The 22,097-nt window shown below is 47.3% G+C and overlaps 1 protein-coding gene across 2 annotated transcripts in view; it reads right to left on the bottom strand.

Annotated features, from left to right (window-relative positions):
• Nucleotides 1–1,813: 1,813 nt before the first annotated feature.
• The window catches only part of IL10RB (interleukin 10 receptor subunit beta), a 33,650-nt gene continuing 13,366 nt past the window's right edge, over nucleotides 1,814–22,097 (bottom strand). Inside the window, exons 4-7 of one of the 2 annotated variants that reach the window (XM_017883924.1) lie at nucleotides 21,225–21,391; nucleotides 17,920–18,067; nucleotides 13,068–13,225; nucleotides 1,814–2,592 (exon numbers count right to left, since the gene is read on the bottom strand). In XM_017883924.1, coding sequence (XP_017739413.1) covers nucleotides 2,419–2,592; nucleotides 13,068–13,225; nucleotides 17,920–18,067; nucleotides 21,225–21,391 — 647 coding nt within the window. In that variant the 3' untranslated portion in view covers nucleotides 1,814–2,418. The remainder of the gene's footprint in view (nucleotides 2,593–13,067; nucleotides 13,226–17,919; nucleotides 18,068–21,224; nucleotides 21,392–22,097) is intronic. The other variant, XM_017883923.1, reaches the window with a different exon arrangement.

Genomic DNA, 22,097 nt, shown 5'->3' with positions numbered 1-22,097 from the left:
CCTCCCAAAGTGCTGGGATTACAGAAGTGAGCCATTGTACCTGGAGATTCCCTTTTTTGCTCAGTTCAAAGTCAAAATTAGTCTCAGCGGTGTCTAACCTGCTGTTAAGCCTGTCCCCTGGCTTTTCAAACTTCCACAACTATACTTTTTATTTCTAGGGTTGGTTTTTTTTTTGTTTGTTTGTTTTAAATAACAGATCTGGCCCTTGACTGCAAATCTAGTTTCTGAAGCTTTAGACTGAGAGATCCCAGATGACTCAGACCTTGTACCTAGCACAGTGCCTGGTCAACAGCAGGCAGGGTCTAGGAAGTACTTGTGGAATGAGTGGACATCAATATGGCAAACTAGAAGCTTTTTCACACTGTGTGTATCTAACAATTACACACAGGTAGTACCATGTATCACTGTGTGTATCTAACAATTACACACAGGTGGTACCATGTATCACTGTGTGTATCTAACAATTACACACAGGTGGTACCATGTATCACTGTGTGTATCTAACAATTACACACAGGTGGTACCATGTATCACTGTGTGTATCTAACAATTACACACAGGTGGTACCATGTATCACTGTGTGTATCTAACAATTACACACAGGTGGTACCATGTATCACTGTGTGTATCTAACAATTACACACAGGTGGTACCATGTATCACTGTGTGTATCTAACAATTACACACAGGTGGTACCATGTATCACTGTGTGTATCTAACAATTACACACAGGTGGTACCATGTATCACTGTGTGTATCTAACAATTACACACAGGTGGTACCATGTATCACTGTGTGTATCTAACAATTACACACAGGTGGTACCATGTATCACTGTGTGTATCTAACAATTACACACAGGTGGTACCATGTATCACTGTGTGTATCTAACAATTACACACAGGTGGTACCATGTATCACTGTGTGTATCTAACAATTACACACAGGTGGTACCATGTATCACTGTGTGTATCTAACAATTACACACAGGTGGTACCATGTATCACTGTGTGTATCTAACAATTACACACAGGTGGTACCATGTATCACTGTGTGTATCTAACAATTACACACAGGTGGTACCATGTATCACTGTGTGTATCTAACAATTACACACAGGTGGTACCATGTATCACTGTGTGTATCTAACAATTACACACAGGTGGTACCATGTATCACTGTGTGTATCTAACAATTACACACAGGTGGTACCATGTATCACTGTGTGTATCTAACAATTACACACAGGTGGTACCATGTATCACTGTGTGTATCTAACAATTACACACAGGTGGTACCATGTATCACTGTGTGTATCTAACAATTACACACAGGTGGTACCATGTATCACTGTGTGTATCTAACAATTACACACAGGTGGTACCATGTATCACTGTGTGTATCTAACAATTACACACAGGTGGTACCATGTATCACTGTGTGTATCTAACAATTACACACAGGTGGTACCATGTATCACTGTGTGTATCTAACAATTACACACAGGTGGTACCATGTATCACTGTGTGTATCTAACAATTACACACAGGTGGTACCATGTATCACTGTGTGTATCTAACAATTACACACAGGTGGTACCATGTATCACTGTGTGTATCTAACAATTACACACAGGTGGTACCATGTATCACTGTGTGTATCTAACAATTACACACAGGTGGTACCATGTATCACTGTGTGTATCTAACAATTACACACAGGTGGTACCATGTATCACTGTGTGTATCTAACAATTACACACAGGTGGTACCATGTATCACTGTGTGTATCTAACAATTACACACAGGTGGTNTTTTTTTTGAGACAGAGTCTCACTTTGTCACCCAGGCTGGAGTGCAGTGCCGCTATCTCGGCTCACTGCGACCTCCTCCTCCTCCCGGATTCATGCAATTCTCTTGCCTCAGGCACTTGAGTAGCTGGGATTATAGGCATGTGCCATCACACCCAGCTAATTTTTGCATTTTTAGTGGAGACAGGCTTTCACCATGTTGGCCAGGCTGGTCTTGAACTCCTGCCCTCAGGTGATTCGCCTGCCTCAGCCTCCCAAGGTGCTGGTATTACAGGCGTGAGCCACTGTGCTCGGCCCTATTTCTCACAATTAAAACATGATCCTACTTTAGTGATATAAGGGGCTGAAAATTACACTCTCAGTGGCCAACTTTTAAAAACATCGCGAGAGCCTTTATAAGGCAGTGAGTTCCCAAATGGAATATTTTTGCCAAGAGAACCTTTAAAATGTAGCTCTTTGGTTGCTTAGATAAGTCCAGGGTCTGGGAGTTCTAGATGTGGGGCTGGCTTAGATGGTCTAGGCCCTCGTTTTCCGCCCCGATCCCTCACTGAGGCAGATGTGAGATGGAGCACGTCACTGTGCCTAGCCGAGTGTTTCCTTCTCAGAGCCTAGCTCTGGGGTCCCTGCCCAGGCGGGGTCCCGAGGCTGCAGCTGTCATCAGGATTCTGCTTGCTGCTCTCAGACTCTTCTGCAATGACACTTAGCTTGTCGAAAACATCATTCTCATCCGAGAATGGAAAGGAGAAAAACAGAAGTGTGTTATGATGAGGATGGCCCAAAAACTGTGGAGGGAAAGAGGACAGTTAATGATCAATTTTCTTCATTTCTTTTTCTAGGTTTATGAATATTTTTTCACAGAACTGCTGGCTGGAAAATTTATTTTATTTATTTATTTTTTAAAGGTTTATTTCTTTTTTTTTGAGATGGAGTCTTGCTCTGTCACCCAGGCTGGAGTGCAGTGGCACGATCTCAGCTCACTGCAACCTCAGCCTCCCAGGTTTAAGCAATTCTCCTGCCTCAGCCTCCCAAGTAGCTGAGATTACAGGCATGTGCTACCACACCCGGCTGACTTTTGTATTTTTAGTATAGATGGGATTTCACCATGTTGGCCAGGCTGGTCTTGAACTCCTGACCTCAGGCAATCCACCTGCCTCGGCCTCCCAAAGTGCTGTGATTACAGGCGTGAGCCACTGCACCCAGCCTGTTTTATTTTATTTTTTGAGACAGGGTCGTGCTGGGTCACCCAGGCTGGAGTGCAATGGTGTGATCACGGCTCACTGCAGCCTTGACCTTCTTGGCTCAAGCGATTTTCCCACCTAAGACTTCTGAGTAGCTGGGATTACAGGCATGTGCCACCATGCCCAGCTAATTCTTCTTCTTTTTTTTTTTTGTAGAGATTAGAGATGAGGTCTCACCAAGTTGCCCAGGCTGGTCTCCAACTCCTGGGCTCAAGTGATCCTTCCATCTCAGCGTCCCAAAGTGCTGAGATTACAGGTGTGAGCCACCATGTCTGGCCAAAAATGCTATTTTATTTTAATTAATTAATTAATTAATTATTTTAAATGTGAGACAGATTCTCATTCTGTCACCCAGGCTGGAGTGCAGTGGCGTGATCTTGACTCACTGCAACCTCCGCCTCTCAGGTTCAAGCGATTCTTGTGCCTCATCCTCCCGAGTAGCTGGGACTACAGGTGTGCACTACCATGCTCGGCCATTTTTTGTATTTTCAGTAGAGACAGGGTTTCGTCATGTTGACTAGGCTGGTCTCAAATTCCTGACTTCAGGTGATCCGCCCACCTTGGCCTCCCAAAGTGCTGGGATTACAGGCGTGAACCACTGTACCCCCCTAAAAAGGCCATTTTAAAAAGTGATGGGCAAGGCGCAGTGGCTCACATTTGTAATCCCAGCACTTTGGGAGGCCGAGGTGGGCGGATTACCTGAGGTCAGGAGTTTGAGACCTGCCTGGCCAACCAACATGGTGAAACCCCATCTCTACTGAAAATACAAAAAAAAAAAAAAAAAAAAAATTAGCTGGGTGTGGTGGTGAGTGCCTGTAATCCTAGCTACTCAGGAGGCTGAGGCAGGAGAATCCCTTGAATCTGGGAAGTGGAGGTTGCAGTGAGCCAAGATTGTGCCACTGTACTCCAGCCTGGGCGACAGAGCAAGACTCCTTCTAAAAAAAAAAAAAAAGAAAGTGACAACAGTATGATGGTTCCTCAAAAAATAAAAATAGAATTACCATCTGATCTAGTAACTCCACTCTTAGGTATTTACTCTAAAGAACTGAAAAAAGGGTGTTGAAGAGATATTTGTACATCCTGTTCACAGAGGCACTTTCATAATAGCTGAAAGGCTGGAAGCAGCCAAAATATCCACCCACCAATGGATGGAGGAGTGAAGTGTGGTCTGTACACACAATGGAATGTCATTCAGCCTTATACAAAATAGTTCTGACACCTGCTAAACAGGGATGAACTTTAAAGACATTATGCCAAGTGAAGGGCCCGGTGTGGTGGCGGGCACCTGTAATCCCAGCTATTCGGGAGGCTGAGGCAGGAGAATTGCTTGAATCCTGGAGGCGAAGGTTGCAGTGAGCTGAGATTGCGCCACTGCACTCCAGGCTGGGTGACAGAAAGAGACTTCATCTCAGAAAAAAAAAAAAAAAAAAAAGAAAGACATTATGCCAAGTGAAATCAGCTAGACATGAAAAGACAAATACTGTATAATTCCACTTATACGAGGGACCTAAACTAGTCAATTTCATTAAGACACACAGAGTGGTGGTGGCTGCCGGGGCCTTGGGTGGGGAGAAGAGGGAGTTACTGTTTAATGGGTAGAGAGCTTTGGTTTTGAAAGATGAAAAAAGTTCTGGAGATGGATGGTGGTGATGGCTACACTGACAGATGAATGTGCTTAATGCCACTGAATTGTACTCTTAAAGAGGATTAAGGTGATACATTTTATGTTATGTCTATTCTGCCATGATTAAAAACATACGTGACAATAAATACGCAACTCATTTGCTAAGTGATCACATGTCACCTTCTAATAGTTCCTCTTTTCAACCAGGAGGGAACATTTTTATTCTGATCATGATGTGGTGAGGCTGTCACACCTCTAGGAAGCAGGCACGTCACAGGCCCTGGATAAATGTGTCTTGGAATAACAAACAGAATCTCCCATGTGTCCTCTGGCTGAGTTAGGGGCCCTCTGGTGCTCCCTAGCATCCCACAGGCCCCTGGATTTCAGCACTACCGACCACCTGAACTGTGGCTAGTTTGAGTCGATATGTTGCTGTAAGTGGAAATTATATACCAGATTTTAAAGACTGTATGAAAAATAGAATGTAAAATATCTCAATCATTTTAAAAAATATTGATGACTTATTGAAATGATGCTATTTTAGATATACTGGCTTATATAAAATATATTATTAATGTTAATTTCACCTGTTTCTTTTAACTTTTTTTATTTTGGAAATGGAGTCTCGCTCTGTCGCCCAGGCTGGAGTGCAGTGGTGTGATCTCGGCTCACTGCAACCTCCAACTCCTGGGTTCAAGCGATTCTCCTGCCTCAGCCTCCCCGGTAACTGGGATTATAGGTGTCCGTGACCATGCCTGACTAATTTTTATATTTTAGTAGAGATGGGGGTTTCACCATGTTGGCCAGGCTAGTCTCGAACTCCTGACCTCAAGTAATCCACCACCTCAGCCTCCCAAAATGCTGAGATTGCAGGTGTAAGTCATGGCATCTGGCCTCTTTTGATTTATTATTTATTATTATTATTATTTTTTCTACAGGTGGGGATACTCACTGCTATACAAACGAGGATTTTTTTTTTTTTGAGATGGAGTCTTGCTCTGTTGCCCAGGTTGGAGTGCAGTGGCACAGTTTTGGCTCACTGAAACCTTTGCCTCCCAGGTTCCAGAGATTCTCCTACCTCAGCCTCCTGAGTAGCTGGGACTACAGGTGTCTGCCACCATGCCCAGCTAATTTTTGTATTTTTAGTAGAGGTGGGGTTTCACCATGTTGGCCAGCCTGGTCTTGAACGTCTGATCTCAGGTGATCCACCTGTCTCAGTCTTCCAAAGTGCCAGGGTTACAGGTGTGAGCCACTGTGCCTGGCCAATCTTTTTTTTTTTTTTTTTTTTTTTTGAGACGGAGTCTTGCTCTGTCGTCCAGGTTGGTGTGCAGTGGTGTGATCTCGGCTCACTGCAAGCTCCGCCTCCCGGGTTCACGCCATTCTCCTGCCTCAGCCTCCTGAGTAGCTGGGACTACAGGCGCCCACCCCCTCACCCGGCTAATTTTTTGTATTTTTAGGAGAGACAGGGTTTCCCAGTGTTAGCCAGGATAGTCTCCATCTCCTGACTTCATGATCCGCCTGCCTCAGCCTCCCAGAGTGCTGGGATTACAGGCGTGAGCCACCGCACCTGGCCCAATCTTTGGACTTTTAAAAAATGTGGTTACTAGCAAATCTAATACACACATGGCTTGCAATATGTTCTATCAGACAGAGCTGCCTTCTCACTTTTAATGGACACCCACTCTTCTCAGTTTGTGTCACCTGTAGCCAGGGCTCCTCAAGGGCAGGGACCACAGTCTGATCATCTTTGTCTCTCCGGTGCTTTGAACAATGAAGACGCCCCTATATGTTTCCTGAAATCTCTGCTGGTTTCCCACTCTCCATTCTTCATCTTCCTAGGTTCACCAATACTCTTAATCTTCATCATTAGATGGAGAACCTTCTCTAAAGCTTTGCATCTTGAACCCCTCCCCTCCAGATGGAACCCCTCTTAGTGTCATTTCTACACTCAGCCTTCTGATATGACTTAATGGAACCTCAGGGTGGCTGCACTACCTCCTGGTGTGGACCTGTTGGGATTTTCCCTTGTGGGTTTTGAGCAGCTGATGGAGGGTGGTGGGGTGCTCCTCTGTTGGGCCAAGAAGGAGGCTGGAGGGAAGGGGAACCTCTCTAAACTTCGGATCCAGTGGGCTAATGAGAATAGGCTGGAAGCTACTCTGGATTTTCCTGGGAAAATGGGGACAGGAGAGATCAAAGGAAGGTGTATTGAATCTCAAGGAAGCAGCATCAGCTGAGTCTCCTGGTTGGACACACACACACACACACACACACACACACACACACACACACCCCACACTGGTGGCTCAATAGATGAGTGTAGGAGGAACCTCCCTAGTGCTTTTTTAACTCAAAGTCTCCATCCCCAGCAAATCTCCCTAAACTCTAAATGATCCTTTGGGTCCTGGTTAATGGATTCAATGCTTTATGAATCAAGCTGGAGAAAGTCGTGATGTGATGTGAGGACCCCGAACTGCTCCGTAGTTGCCCAACCCCTCTCCAGCACCCTCCACTCCCTTCTCTGATTTCTCAGCTCTTACAGGGGCTGGCTCCACGGTCAAGTCTGCAAAGTCTTCTAGCCTTGGAGGTGAGAGCTCATGCCAGCAGGCCCCTTTACAGTTCGTTCTGTCTGTTCTTTCCTATCTGACCAGTTTCTTTGATGGTGAAGCCAGAAGCAAAAATAGCAGGTGAATCATTTTGTTTCCTCTTGGTTCTCAGTTAACACAAAACCTCTGACCCAAGCAAAGGGCCCACCCTCATTCTTTGTTCTTCCTGCTGCAGCTGTGGCTTCTCAACAGCTCATAGAGGATTCTTAGTTCATTCTGGTGCTGCAGTCTCATTGGTACTTTTTTTTTTTTTTGAGATCCAGTCTCGCTCTGTCACCGAGGCTAGAGTGCAGTGGCGTGATCTCTGCTCACTGCAACCTCAGCCTCCCAGGTTCAAGCGATTCTTGTGCCTCAGCCTCCTGAGTAGCTGGAATTACAGGCGTGGCTAATTTTTGTATTTTTGGTAGAGACAGGGTTTCACCATGTTGGCCAGGCTGGTCTCGAACTTCAGACCTCAAGTGATCTGCCAGCCTCAGACTCCCAAAATGCTGGGATTACAGGTGTGAGCCACCATGCCCGGCCTGGCACTCTTTGTAGGGGGTTCTAGTCGCTCTGAAACACTTGCCTATGGTCCTGTGCCCCACTTTCCATCGAGGGTAGATGCAGTGCTGTGTTGCCCAGATCCCTTTTGTGGTGGAGGTGCTTGTTCCCCAAGCCTCCAGGAATACTGGAGGCTGAAATGGCTCATAGCCGAGTCCCTTTCTAGGCTGTGCCCTTCCCAGAAGGCAGTTGCCTCGGCCAAGGCTCTGTGCCCTTCCCAGAGGCAGCCTGCATCAGCTGACTGGTGGTGTGGGGACAAGGGCCTGATATTAGCTATCACAACAATACATTAATAGGAAGAGACATGCAGGAAGTGGCAAGGCATTGGTGAGGCACACACACTGCAGAGGGTGAGAAACTCACCCTGTAGAGATTCAGGGACCTGCCACATCCGTGAAATTTGAGGGGACCCTTGCAGTGGGGCATGCCAGGACATCCTCTTTAAAGGATCAATTATTGTGTCTTGCCCCTCCCACCACTAGGAAGGAAGCATTGTGCTGTGGAGGCCTCAGGGTTCTGGAGGCAGCCTGTTTCACGCCTAGGAATACTGACTGCTCCAATACGTTTATCAAACGACACAGGAGGCTGTCGGCACTGAGGGGCCCAGGGCAGGAAAGGGCTCCACAGAAGGTATGGGCCGCGGAGCCTGCAGCCCTATGCACACCTCAGGACTGGTGCATTATCCCCAGGGACGGCCTGCGAATCCAACCTGGGGAATGTGTGACTTGGCACACCCTTGAAGTGTCTGGGGTGGGAAAAGATGCTGGGTGGAGTTTATGGCAAATCCCAAGAGGAAAATCACAACATAGGTACGAGAGTTCTGGGGTCAGGCGGGGCCATCTGCAGCAGATAATTATACCCTGTTCAAAAAAGCAGCTCTTGGGACGCTATGGGGACCTGACAGAGACAGAGCTTCTGACCAGGGACGTGAGGTGATCGTGCTGCCCAGAAGCGACCATCATGAGGCCTGAGACCCAGCAGGCCCTGAGATAGGGTCAGAGGGTGCATGTCGGCCACATGCAGGTGGCTGGGACTCCTGTGCCCTCTATCCCTGTTGCACAGTGGCTGTGTCTGCTCACATGATGACTGCAAAGGGGGATGGGTACTTATGCCCAGCTGAAGGAGGAAAGGCCGGCGTGGTTTCATGGCAAGGTTAGCATGGTACGTGGGCACACACTGAAAGTGGCCCGCTACTGTACTTCAGCCCCAACCAGGGAGAAAGCCTCCCCACGGGCGGAGCTTTGGGCTGTGGGTCTGGTCATCCCCTTTACGTGGAAAGAAAAGCAGCCCAAGATCAGGCCAGCTGTGAGATCCCAGGCAGGGGTTAGTGATGAGGCTGGTGGTCAGGTCAGGGTCTCTGGGGAAGGAAGACTGGAAAGTCAGGGACAAGGACATCTGGGAAGAAGGATGGACCTGAGGGAGTAGCTGGAGCGTGGAGATTTCTGCGTCCCATATTAACTCCCACTGAGAGCATGTGTCATAGACAGCAGACAGCCAGGGAGACATGATGACACAGCCAGTGGATGTCAGCCAGCCTCTGTCATTGGTCACCTGTACGTGGCACAGGGCTTATAAACACAGCAGCCGTGGTGGCAGGGATGGAGGCTGCGCATGGGCCTGAGAGAAGGGGCTCCCACTCCCATGGCTGGGTAGCCACGACTGCTGCAGAATGTCCAAACTGCCTGCAACAGAGATCAATGCTGAGCCCCCGATATGACGGCGTCCCCCGAGGAGACCAACCAGCCACCTGGTAGCAAGCTGATGACATCGACTCTCTCGCACCACTCTGGAAGGGGCAGTGGTGCATCCTGGCTGGAGCTGACCTTTAGTTTAGGAGTGATTTGCTGTTCGTGTCCTGCAGGGCCTGTCAGGACCACTGTGGTCTCACAGGTGTTTGCTCTCCTGGTAGAGGATCCTGTTAGGGGTTGAATTCTATTCCTACAAAATTCCTATGTCCTGGGCCAGGTGCGGTGGCTCACGCCTGTAATCCCAGCACTTTGGGAGGCCAGGGTGGGCAGATCACTTGAGATCAGGACTTTGAGACCAGCCTGGCCAATATGGTGAAACCCTGTCTCTACTAAAAACACAAAAATTCACTGGGTGTGGTGGTGGGTGCCTGTAATCCCAGCTACTTGGGAGGCTGAAGCAGGAGAATCGCTTGAACCCAGGAGGCAGAGATTGCAGTGAGCTGAAATCATGCCACTCCATTCCAGCCTGGGTGACAGAGTGAGACTCTGTCTCCAAAAAAAAAAAAAAAAAAAAAAGAAAGGAAATTCGTATGTCCTAATCCCTCTACCTCAGAATGTGACTGTATTTGGACAGGGTTGCTGCAGAGGGGATCAGTTAAGTTAGAATGAGGCTATAGTGGAGTAGGGTGAGCCCTCCCCCTGTGACTGGTGTCTGTCTGTATAAAGAGGGGGCAATGTGGACACAGACACATAGGGAGAAGTCTGTGTGAAGATCAAGGCAGAGACTGGGTGATGCCTCCAGAAGCCAAAGAACGCCAAAGATCGCCAGCAACCCTGAGAAGTTAGGGGAGAGGCCTGGGACAGATCCTCCCTCACAGCCTCCGAGGAACCCACCCTAGTGACACCTTGACTTTGAACGTCTGACCTCGAGAACTGTGAAAGAATCAATTCCTGTTGTTTAACTGCACAATGAGTGCTACTTTGCTACAGCAGCCCTGACAAACTAATAGAGAGGCCATATCACACGGTGCCAGACCAATGGGCCCACTGACAGTGAAGGCGGGACCCCCTGGTCGTATCACACCCTGCACCACCCAGTAGCTGCCAGCCTGGAAGAAGAACGGAGTGGCCTGTTTAAAGGGCAGGTGAGGCGCCAGCTTCGAGATGACACCTGCTGAGAGCGGGGCATTGTCCTCCAGCACCTGGCACGTACCCAGGACCGACAATCATCACGTGATGCTGTGCCCCCAGCAGGTGGAATGCCTGGGTCCGGAAGCAAGCGGGGGCAGGAGTGGCCCTGTTCACACTCATGCCCAGTGACCTACTGGGGAAACCGCTGCTCCCTGACCTCACGGTTTGAGGCTCTGTGGGTCTAGGGCAGGACCAGCAAAGGAGGGCCCATGGGGCAGATCCGGCCTACCACTTGTGTTTTCATATGGCTTGAGGATTTTTAAATGATTACATTTAAGTGGTTATATAAGTGAATACATAATTTTGATTTTTATTTCTTGCCAACAGAACCTAAAATATATATATAAATTTTAAAAAATTTTTAAATTTTGAGACAGAGTCTCGCTCTCTTGCTCAGGGTGGAGTGCAGTGGTGTGAGGGTTCACTGCAACTTTCACCTCCCGAGTTCAAGCGATTCTCCTGCCTCGGTCTCCCGAGTAGCTGGGATTACAGGCATGTACCACCATGCCTGGCTTTTTTTTTTTTTTTTTTTTTGAGATAGAGTCTCACTCTGTCACCCAGGCTGGAGTGCAGTGGTGCGATCTCGGCTCACTGCCAGCTCTGCCTCCTGGGTTCACGCTATTCTCCTGCCTCAGCCTCCAGAGTAGCTGGGACTACAGGTGCCTGCCACTGCACCCGGCTAATTTTTTTGTATTTTCAGTAGAGATGGGGTTTCACCATGTTAGCCAGGATGGTCTCCATCTCCTGATCTTAGGTGATCCACCCACCTCAGCCTCCCAAGGTGCTAGGCTTACAGGCATGAGCCATTGTGCCTAGCCTTCTAAAATATTTTTTACCTGGCCCTTTAAGAAAAAGTTTGCGACACCTGGTCTAAAAGGTTCCCAGAGTGGGAGCATTTCTACCAGAGGACACGAAACAAGGACCGATAAACTTTAAGCCGCCTCCTCAGGCCAAGAGACTGGCAGGCAAGAAGAGAAGTCACCACTGTATCACAGTGGGCACCCGCCAGAGTCACTGGGCACTTCCTGGGACTCCCCTGCCCGATTTTGACAGCAAATTGACAAGTGCAGGGACAGGCCATTGCCTGAGATGGGCCTGGGGACCAGAGGCTCAGTCCTCTCTGGGATGAAGGCTGGGACACCCAATCAAGTCAGCAGCCCCTACAGCACAGGCTCCTCCCGGGAGAGGAGAGCGGACCCTCAGGGCCAGCAGAGGAACGGGCCAGCCCACAAGCATTCCTTTGTGGTCCTGAGACCAGCAGCAGCAGTGGGGGTTGGAGTGCATTCCACTCATCTTCCTCCTGTAACCTTCCCCAGGAAATGAGATCAACTCAGATCCTGGAGGAGCTGCTTCCAGTAGATCCACGTGGTCCCAGGGGTGACTGTAATGGATGCTGTGGTACCTTCAGGAAGGAGGTACTCGTGCTCCTAGCTCCTGTCTGCTGCTGTCTCACCCCTCACCCTAGCTTAGGGTCCCTTCCTGGGAGTAGCCCACATCCAGGGCATGGCCAATATGGAGTTCACATGCCCATCCCTCTTGCCTCAGCTTAGGACATCTCTAAGGGGCCACCCCCACTTGAGAGGTCACATGGGATTAGCTGAGGCCTCTGTTGTGGTTGTGTGAAAACTCAACCTCTCTCTGCCTCATCTGGTTACCTTCACTCCCTTAGCGTATTATTCCCAAGGATGTTCCCCATTCAGCCTTTTGAATGCAAATCTCTATCTTAGAGTCTGCTTCCTGGGAAATGGGACCAAAGAGAGTTCCTTTGGGTCTGGGCTTGGCATCTTCTCATTTTCAAGTGTCAGTGACTATCCAGAGTTTCATTTCTTAGGGCTTCTGTTATCATTAGTCAGTTGCATTGTTTCTTCTCCTAACCCTTTAAAAATAGCCTTCTTAAAGACCAGGGAACACTACCCAGAATTTCAATCACTCTCACATATTCCAAAACTGGAAATGTGCCTTTCCTTCCTCCCATTCTCTCCCTCTGGCGATCTGCTGGCATTTAGCCTCGAGTTTTCTCTTTTTTCCACACTGGGCTCTGCTTTTTCCCCTTCTGCCCTAGAACCATCACCTTTGCTCCCCAGGGACCTGGGGCTTTGGGCAGTGAAGGCTGGAGAAGGAGCGACACCCTAGGGTGTAAGGAGGGCTACTGGACAAACCTGCGCCCCTTTCCTCGGGGCTATTCCTTGACTTCAGACTTCCCTGAAATGGTTACAAGAGAATGGACCAGCACACAAAGACGTGTGTGTGCGCGCGTGTGTGTGTGTGTGTTTTCTCCTGGAAAACATGTATGGAATTGGGCAGCCCTAACTTGAAAGGAAAGCTCTTTCCAATCAAGGTTTTCGAATCTGCATCTCTCTCCACCCTACCTACCTCTTTCAGGTGCTGTGGAAGAGAATTCCCAGGGGAGAAGGTGTACTTTGTCTTCTTATAAATGCACCACAGCAAGGCGAAGCAGCCAAGAAGTGCCAGGCAGACCACGAAGACCGAGGCCATGAGGATGATGGCCACCATCCAGGAGGGGACCGTTTCTGCGAAGGATAACGGGCATGTTACATTCTTGTCACAGGTTGGGTCACGGTGATCCCAAGAGCATTTTAACCACTACAATCCCTGAAAATAGAGCCTGTATGTTCATCTTGGGAGATGTCTCAGAAACACAGCAACTGGTTAGAGGACCCAGAGGTTTTCGAAGAGTTTCACCCTTTTCCTATCTTCTCCAAAGTTTGGTGTCTGGAATTATTGCTGATATACATCAAAAGAATAACAAGCAAGAATTCAGATCCACTGTACCTACTGGCAGTGTAGCAACGGGCCTCTGGATGTACCACTTCTGCCTTGACAGAGCAAGTGAGACTCCCCTGGACACGTGAGCCTGAGTTAAACACAGGCACCATCTCATTCTATATTGAGAAAGACAGAAACTCTCTGAATGAACAACTCTATCCAAACCCCTGCACTAGGCCAGGTGTGCTGGCTCATACCTGTAATCCCAGGACTCTGGGAGGCAGAGGCGGGAGGATCGCTTGAGCCCAGGAGTTTGAGACCAGTCTGGGCAACATAGTGAGACCGCTTCTCTACAACAAAATAAGTTTTTAAAAAATTAGCTGGGTATGATGGCACACACCTGTAGTCCCAGCGATTTGAAAGGCTGTGGTGGGAGGGTCGCTTGAGCCCGGGAGGTTGAGGCTGTGACAGTGAGCTATGATTGTACCACTGCACTCCAACCGGGGCGACAGAGTGAAACCCTGCCTCAAAAACCAAAACCAAAGCCAAAACAAGCAAACGAACCCCTGCAGTAAGAGACTTGGCCAAACCCCAGCATAGCTTTCAGCAGGCCAAGGCCACATACCTGGGATGATCCAACCCCCTTGAATTCCTGTCTGGAAAAATCCAAGGCTGCCTAAGGAACTTACCATTTGTTCTTCCCAGCTCCCAAGGAGAGGCCTTGACCTCTCTTTCAGAGAGCATTTATTCAAAAGGGCTTACAGTGGTGAATCCTTCCCCTGTCCCTTTGAGACTTATACGTATCTCCCACAACCCGGGGATATTTTTCTCAACGATCTGAGAGCCATTCTTTTGAAATCATCAGGAAGGACAGGGCCTCTGTCTCCCTGTCTCTGTGGGAGGGTACAAGCCCCAGCCTTGATAAACCTAGCCTTGGTTCACAGACACAGAGGGCCTCACGGCACTGACCCACCCCCTTAGCTGATTTAAAATTTTTTTCACTTCCCTGATTCTGCTCAACTCCCCACGCTCTCTTTCTTTCTACTCCCTCATTCTCCTTTTATTTATTTTCATTTTTGAGATAGAGTCTTGTTCTGTTTTCCAGGCTGGAATGCAGTCGTGTGAACATGGCTCACTGCAGCCTTGACCTCCAGGGCTCAAGTGATCCTCCCACCTCAGCCTCCTGGGTAGCTGGGACTACAGATATGTGTCACCATGCCCAGCTAATTTTTAAAATATTTTATAAAGATGGGGGTTCCACTATGTTGGCCAGGCTGGTCTTGAACTCCGGGGCTCAAGCAATCCTCTTGCCTTAGCCTACCAAAGTGCTGGGATTACAGGCATAAGCCACCACGCCCGGACCTCGTTCTCCCTTTAAAACACCTCTGAGTAAATGGAACTCGGCCCTTTTCCCTACTCCAGTCATTACTGAATAAAATGTTTTGACTGCTTTAACCAGCATCCTGCTTTGCTTATCTTTGACAGAGTCCAGGATGTCGCCTGGGTTGCTCGTGGTCCCAGCTCCCCTTGTTCGGCCCCAGGTCCCTCCTCCAGATGCCCTGGCCACCTGATCTCTGTGTGCCCATCCCCTGCCAACCAGCACCGCCCTCATGAGCAGAGCATTTGGCTCTGAGAGGGGCCAAGAGAACAAACACTGCCTGTGAAGAGCGTGTCATTTTAAAGGGACACAGGTATCAAAGAGCCCTGAAAGAGCAATGACCCTGGAGCTACAGCAAGCGCAGTCATCTGCCGGCACCACATGGTGCTTGTCACAGTGCGTGGCTCACAGTGGACACTCCTTAAATGTCCAGAAGCGGTGCCTTCTGGCCCACACTTCCAGCATGTTCAACTCAAACATGTGAGTCTGCTCTTGGTGATCACAGGGCTATACGGTAGCCCCAGTCCGCACCACAGCCGAACACGTGAGGTCTCCTGGGGATTTGACATCCCAGGTCTTGCGAAAGTTCCATGTTCCTACTCATCCATCCATCATTCCATTAATATTTCAGTGGTTCTCTCATTTGGTGCCCGGAGACTCATTCCAACAGGGATCCGTGGGCCCCGCCCTGTCATTTTATTTTGAGTAATGAACCTCTGAGGCAGTGCTTGGGTCTCCTGGTGTCTCAAACTGGGGCATCTTAGCATCTTAGACAAGGACACATCTGGGTGACGGTGACATGATTCGAGGAATGCTTTTGTTCCTCACCCCAGACGGAGAGTTCCAGAAGGGGAAGGAGAGAGGACCCTGCTCTGCACAGGTTGTGAACTGTGGGAGAATCTACCAATCTACACCCTCTGTGTAAAGTTATCTAACTTGTTTCAGATCCATCCGACCACACCATGAGGCAGACTACTCTTTCCTGCTTTGTCCAGAGACACGGTGCCTCAGTTCACCTCTGCAATTAATCTATAGGTAGTCAGTTACAGGGGACATAACCTGGGCTTAGATGAGCCTGTGTTCTGGTTTATCCTTTTCATTTACTAGCATTTGGGCAAGTTACTTAACCTCCCTGTTTCAGGCTGTTTTTGCACTGCTATAAAGAAATAACTAAAACTGGATGACTGGGCATGGTGGTTCATGCCTGTAACCCCAACATCTTGGGAGGCTGAAGTGGGAGGATCACTTGAGGTCAGGAGTTCGAGACCAGCCTGGCCAACATGGTGAAACCCCATTCCCAACTAAAAATACAAAAATTAGCTGGGCATGGTGGTGGGCGCCTATAATCCCAGCTACTCAGGAGGCTGAGGCAGTAGAATTGCTTGAACCCAGGAGGCGGAGGTTGTGCCCAGATCGTGCCACTGCACTCCAGCCTAGGCAACAGACTGAGACTCCATCCAAAAAACAAATAAACAAACAAATAACTAAAACTGGGTAATTTATAAAGAAAAGAGGTTTAATTAGCTCATGATTCTGCAGGCTGTACAGGAAGCATAGCAGTATCTGTTTCTGGGGAAGCCTCTGGAAGTTCCCAATCATGGTGGAAAGCTAAGCGGGGGCAAGAGACAGCAAGATGGCACATACTTTTAAACCACCAGATCTCACAGGAAGTCACTCACTATTGTGAGGACAGCACCAAGAGGATGTGCTAAGCCATTCATGAGAAATAGGCCCCCATGATCCAATCACCTCCTACCAGGCACCACCTCCAGCACTGGGGATTACATTTCAACATGAGATCTGGATGAGGGCAACATCCAAACTATATCACTCTCCGAACCTTCATGTTCTAGTTTGTAAAATGGGAGAAGATCCTTCTAATGCTCTCATTGAAAACTTGTGGGATTTAAATGGGATAGGTGTGTTTTAAGAAAAAATGAAAATGGTGTTTGATGAAAGCAGGTTTTCAAGGGCTCATATTTTTCCTTTTGTTTTGTAAAATGTTTGGATTTTGTCAGTTCATGGGTGATTATTGGTATTTGCAAGGTATTTGAAATGGTTTTTTTTTTTTTTTTTTTGAGGCAGGGTCTCACTCTTGTTGCTTAGGCTAGAGTGCAGTGGCACGATCTCAGCTCACTGCAGCCTCTGCCTCCCGGATTCAAACAATTTTCTTGCCTCTGCCTCCGAAGTAGCTGGGATTACAGGTGCATGCCACCACATCCAGCTAATTTTTGCATTTTTAGTAGAGACGGGGTTTCGCCATGTTGGCCAGACTGGTTACGAACTCCTGACCTCAGGTGATCCGCCTGCCTCGGCCTCTCAAAGTGTTGGGATTACAGGCGTGAGCCACCACGTCCAGCAGACATGTTTTTCTTTTTTATCAAACTGCATGCTGCATGCCATGTTTCATCCTTCCATTGTCTGAGCTTGCTGAACCCTTCACCAACATCTTTAAATTATAAGAAGGCCTGTTGTTTGTATGCAGACACCTGGGCCACAGTTTTCAACAACATGCAACTACAATGTGTCTCTACATAAATATTCTGTGTTTAGGCCCATGGGAACCTTCTCTCTTTCCTTCTCCCGTTCCTTCCTCCAAGCTAGAAGTGATCCATATGGTGTGAAGGACTGTGTTGATGTCCTGGTTCCCTGCAAACAAGGGGCCCTGAATCAGGCAGCACTGGCTGAGGACGGCGGTCAGATTTCCTGACACTTGCTTCCCATCACGTATTGGCAGGGGCTAGAGATGTGCCTCCTGGGAATGAAAGACCTCTGGGGTATGTGACAGGGCTCGAGCTCTGTTGGTGGTCTTGGGAGGACTGATGGGCCTTGCTTTAGGGAGCCCGGGATGGCAGAATGAGTACTGCCAAGGAAGGCTCATGGAGGCAGACCTCGCTCCACCAGACAGAAAAGGTTTCTAGCAACTCCTTTGATCTAAGAGTGAATGAGCTGCCTCAGAAGCAGGTGTGGTCTCCTTCCCAGCATGAAGCTGATCAGTCAGGGCTGAGAGACAATGTCAGGGTGATCGATTTCGGAACTGGGCTGGAGTTTCAGTTGGATGCAATCATGTCTAGGGCAGGTGTCTACAAAGCTGTTTAGGAGGCGCATCTCAGGACTCACCGTCACTGGTTGTTTGCTCACAGACAGGCTCACTCCATTCCCCAGTTTTGTTCCGATCAGGAAGAAACCCTTGAACTTGAACACAGTAAGTTGTCCATGGCTCCAGGTTTCTGAGGACCTCAAAGTCATACTGAGGAGTAATTTGAAACTAGTAATGGAGATAAAAATAACTATATGACTAAGCAGTGAAAGGACACCACTTTTTTTTTTTCTTTTTCACATTTAACAGGTATAATAGCTGTTTTAGACTTAAAATAGGAAGGAGCAGGTAGCAGGTACTCCTGTCAGTTCAGGGACCCTGAGGCCACTCAAGGGTGCATCAAGGACTGACAGTGATGCCCACAAACCATCTTGGTTCCCGAATTCTGTAGCTTAAATGACACACAAGCCATCACTTTCTTTTTTAAAAAAGATAAAGCAGGCCGGGTGTGTTGGCTCATGCCTGTAATCACAGCACTTTGGGAGACAGAGGAGTTTGAGACCAGCCTAGCCAGCATGGCAAAACCCCATCTCTACTAAAGATGCAAAAAATTATCTGGGCATGGTGGCGTACGAGAATTGCTTGAACTTGGGAGGTGGAAGTTGCAGTGAGCCAGGATCATGCCACACTGCACCCCAGTCTGGGTGACAGAGCGAGACTCTGTCTCAGAAATAAATAAACAAACAAACAAACAAATAATAAATAAATAAGATAAACCAGTCTTTTAAATATTATTATTATTATTTTTTGAGACAGAGTTTCACTCTTGTCATCCAGGTTGGAGTGCAGTGGTGCTATTGTGGCTCACTGCAACCTCTGCACCCAGGCTCAAGCAATTCTCCTGCCCCAGCCTCCCAAGTAGGCTGAGAATACAGGTGTGCACCACCACACCCAGCTAATTTTTTTTTGTAGTAAAGATGGGGTTTTGCCATGTTGGCCAGGCTTGTCTTGAACTCCTGACCTCAGGTGACCTGCCCACCTTGGCCTCCCAAAGTGCTGGGATTACAGGTGTGAGCCACTGCACTCAGCTGCAATTGGTTATTTCTCTTTTGGGGTTGGGGTTGTTGACAGCATGCCTATATTCCTTCATTGCATGAGGAGCTAAGCCCATGGAGGTCAATAATTGGATTAGACTCATGGAATATATGAAGAAAATGGTTTAACTTCTAATAAGTAAATTAAAAGACAAAAGCAAATCAAAGCAACAACTGAAAAAAATGGCGGCTTACAGTTCCAGAAGTCCAGTGCCTCTCAAACCTTACAATGCAAATTTTTTTCAAAGATTAAACTCAGAGGCAAGCAGGTAAGGTGGTGGCATAGCAGTATGCCACCCCACTGGGGCTTTTCCTGCCCTTTCACACCTGGGCAACTTCTGGTTTTATCTTCTCACTCTCTCCCAACAGGAAGAAAGAATTCCCAAAACGCTTCATGCTGTGAGTTTAGGGACCTAGGCTGGCACCGCCTCAGGAATCTCTGCATTCTAGAGGGGAACCATATAAGCCTGTATTGATACAAAAATTAGCCGGGTGTGGTGGCAGGCACCTGTAATCGCAGCTACTTGGGAGGCTGAGGCAGGAGAATCGCTTGAACCCAGGAGGTGGAGGTTGCAGTGAGCTGAGATTGCACCACTGCTTTCCAACCTGGGCAATGACAGAGTGTGACTCCACCTCAAACCACCCCCCACCCCCACCAAAAACCTGTATTGGTGGCATCACAGGCACCTGTGAGAGTAGCAGTGCAGCAGGCAGCATTTCCACACTCGGTAAGTCACACTGAAGGCTGCCACACAACTGGCCAAAGGGAGAGGACAAATGTGTAACCAGATGCCCATGTTGTGGGCATGTGTGAGAAAAGAAGCTAAACAGTAAGTGGAGTTTGCATCACACTTGCCTCAGGAGGCACGTGACCCTGCTTACTGTAAAACCAGATCCTAAATTGAGGTCTGTGGCTAGCTCCCGGAAGGGAGAGATCTGCTCTTATCTTTATACTCCAGGGCTTAGCAGAGATGCCTGCATTTGATCAGTGATTGTGAGTATCACAATTCATATGAAACGTTAACTGTCAATATGATAGGACTCAGAGGTGGAGGCTTTCGGAAGTGATTAAATAATGAGGGCAGAGCCTTCCTGAATGCCATTAGTGACCTTAGAAGAGAGCAGCAAGGGAGCTGCCCTTTGCCTTCCACCATCTAGAAGGCAGAGCACACTGGTGCTCACTAGACACCAAATCTGCTGGTACCTTGATCTTGGACTTCCCAGCCTGCAGAACTGTGAGAAATAAATTTCTATTGTCTATAAGTTACCCAGTCTGTGGTATTTTGTTGTGGCAGCAGGAATGGACTAAGAAACTGCATCAAATGGAACATTTTTTGGGGAAAAAAATTAACTTGAGATTTTTTGGGCCATGCAGTGTGTGTATATAAATTTACATCATTCCTAAGATAATAAACATGAGTGATCCCTTCTTCCCAAACACTTTGAGAATTAAGTGGTAAAATCAACATTTAATGTGGAAGAGATAACATATATGTAATATGACATATATAACCATATATGTCAGTTTAGGACCATGAATGGCACTCAGCTCAGAAGCATTAGGTATCAGAATAAACCTTGACCAAGAATGAATAAAAATAACCTTAACATGTCTAGCAAAGAGGAAGGAAACCTCACGCACTGATGTACTGACCATATATACATTGTTCTAGGCAATGGGATGAGTTTATATTTTCTATTATTTCATTAAATTCCCCAACAATCTTATGAAGTAGGTGATTATCCTTGTTTTATTAATAAAGTAAGTTACTGTGCCCATTTTGCAGACTTGAGGAGGCTGGGGTCAAGAATGCGACCAATGGCACATGGTGGCAGGGGCGATATTCCGATCAGATCTTTTGACTCCAAGCCCATGTTTTTAAAGAAATTGTCCCCTGAAGAATAGAGCAACAAGGGGCTGCCTTGACCATGGACGTTCCTGATTTGTGGTGTGTGTGGGACACAGGGGTTGATGTCATGAGACAGTTGTCAATTTGCTGATCACCTAATTCACCTAGCTCCAAGTTCCCTCAGCCAACTCTGACTCAACTGTGCCTTCCCCTGCAACTGCCCTTCAGGGAAGGAAAGGTCTGCTGTCACTGTGCAGACTTTGTCCTAAAAGTGTGCTCTACACATATCCCTTGGGAGTCTGGGAAGCTTGAGCCAGAGACCCGTTAGTCTGGGAAGCTCTTGGTTTACAGAGGACCAGTCCATAAGGTGCTGCTACCTTGCAAGATTCTGCAAAGAACATGAAAGCCTACTATCTCTGAAATGCAATTAGCCAAGCTTACCTTTTCATCAGTACCATTTTTCCAATATTGCACATTATAAGTCCATGAATTATACACATTCTTCATAGTCCAAGTTTCGTATTCATTTTCAATTTTAGGGGCTAAGAAACGCATATGTAAAGAATCAGCAAGGACTTCTACTTGCATTCCAGGGGGTCCAATAATGGCTAAGCATAAGAACAAGCAAAATGACAATCAAAAATCACATTTTAAAATCTTCAACATTAATTTTTCATAACCATGCAGAACAATTAGTCCACAGAAGTACACTGCTTTGATATATCATTGTCATGACATTGACTGACATGGCTAAGGAGGATAGTTGGATTTAGTTGCTTTTAAAAAAATCTGATAATCTTTGTCTTTATTAATGAAGTTTAGTCCACTTATATTTATTGTGGTTTCTGATACGTTTGGAATTATTCCAGCTATATTATTTTGTATTTTCTATAAGAATTTCTTTTTAAATTTCCATTTTATGCTTTTGGTGTCTTCTCCTCCTCTCTCGTTTTCCTGCTTTTTGTTGGCTTGAATTTTATTTCCTTTGTTAGGATGGAAGCTACAGATGGCATCTCTATTATTTTTAGTGGCCACTTTTACATGTTTAACATATATAATTAACCATATATATTTCCAACAAAGTCTAAAGCTGTTTCCCTTCTGAATGCTTTTTTTTTTTTTTTTTTGAGAGGGAGTCTGGCTCTGTCTCCCAGGCTGGAGTGCAGTGGCACGATCTCAGCTCACTGCAAGCTCCACCTCCCAGGTTCACGCCATTCGCCTGCCTCAGCCTCCCGAGTAGCTGGGACTACAGGCGTCTGTCACCTCGCCCAGCTAGTTTTTTTTTTTTTTTTTTTTTTTTTTTTTTTTTTTTTT

This window comes from Rhinopithecus bieti, unplaced genomic scaffold (genome assembly GCF_001698545.2).
Source record: "Rhinopithecus bieti isolate Rb0 unplaced genomic scaffold, ASM169854v2 scaffold_13207, whole genome shotgun sequence".
Taxonomy (NCBI): Eukaryota; Metazoa; Chordata; class Mammalia; order Primates; family Cercopithecidae; genus Rhinopithecus; species Rhinopithecus bieti.
The sequence above is the reverse complement of the archived record's forward strand: the minus strand, read 5'-3'. Positions and strand labels throughout refer to the sequence as shown.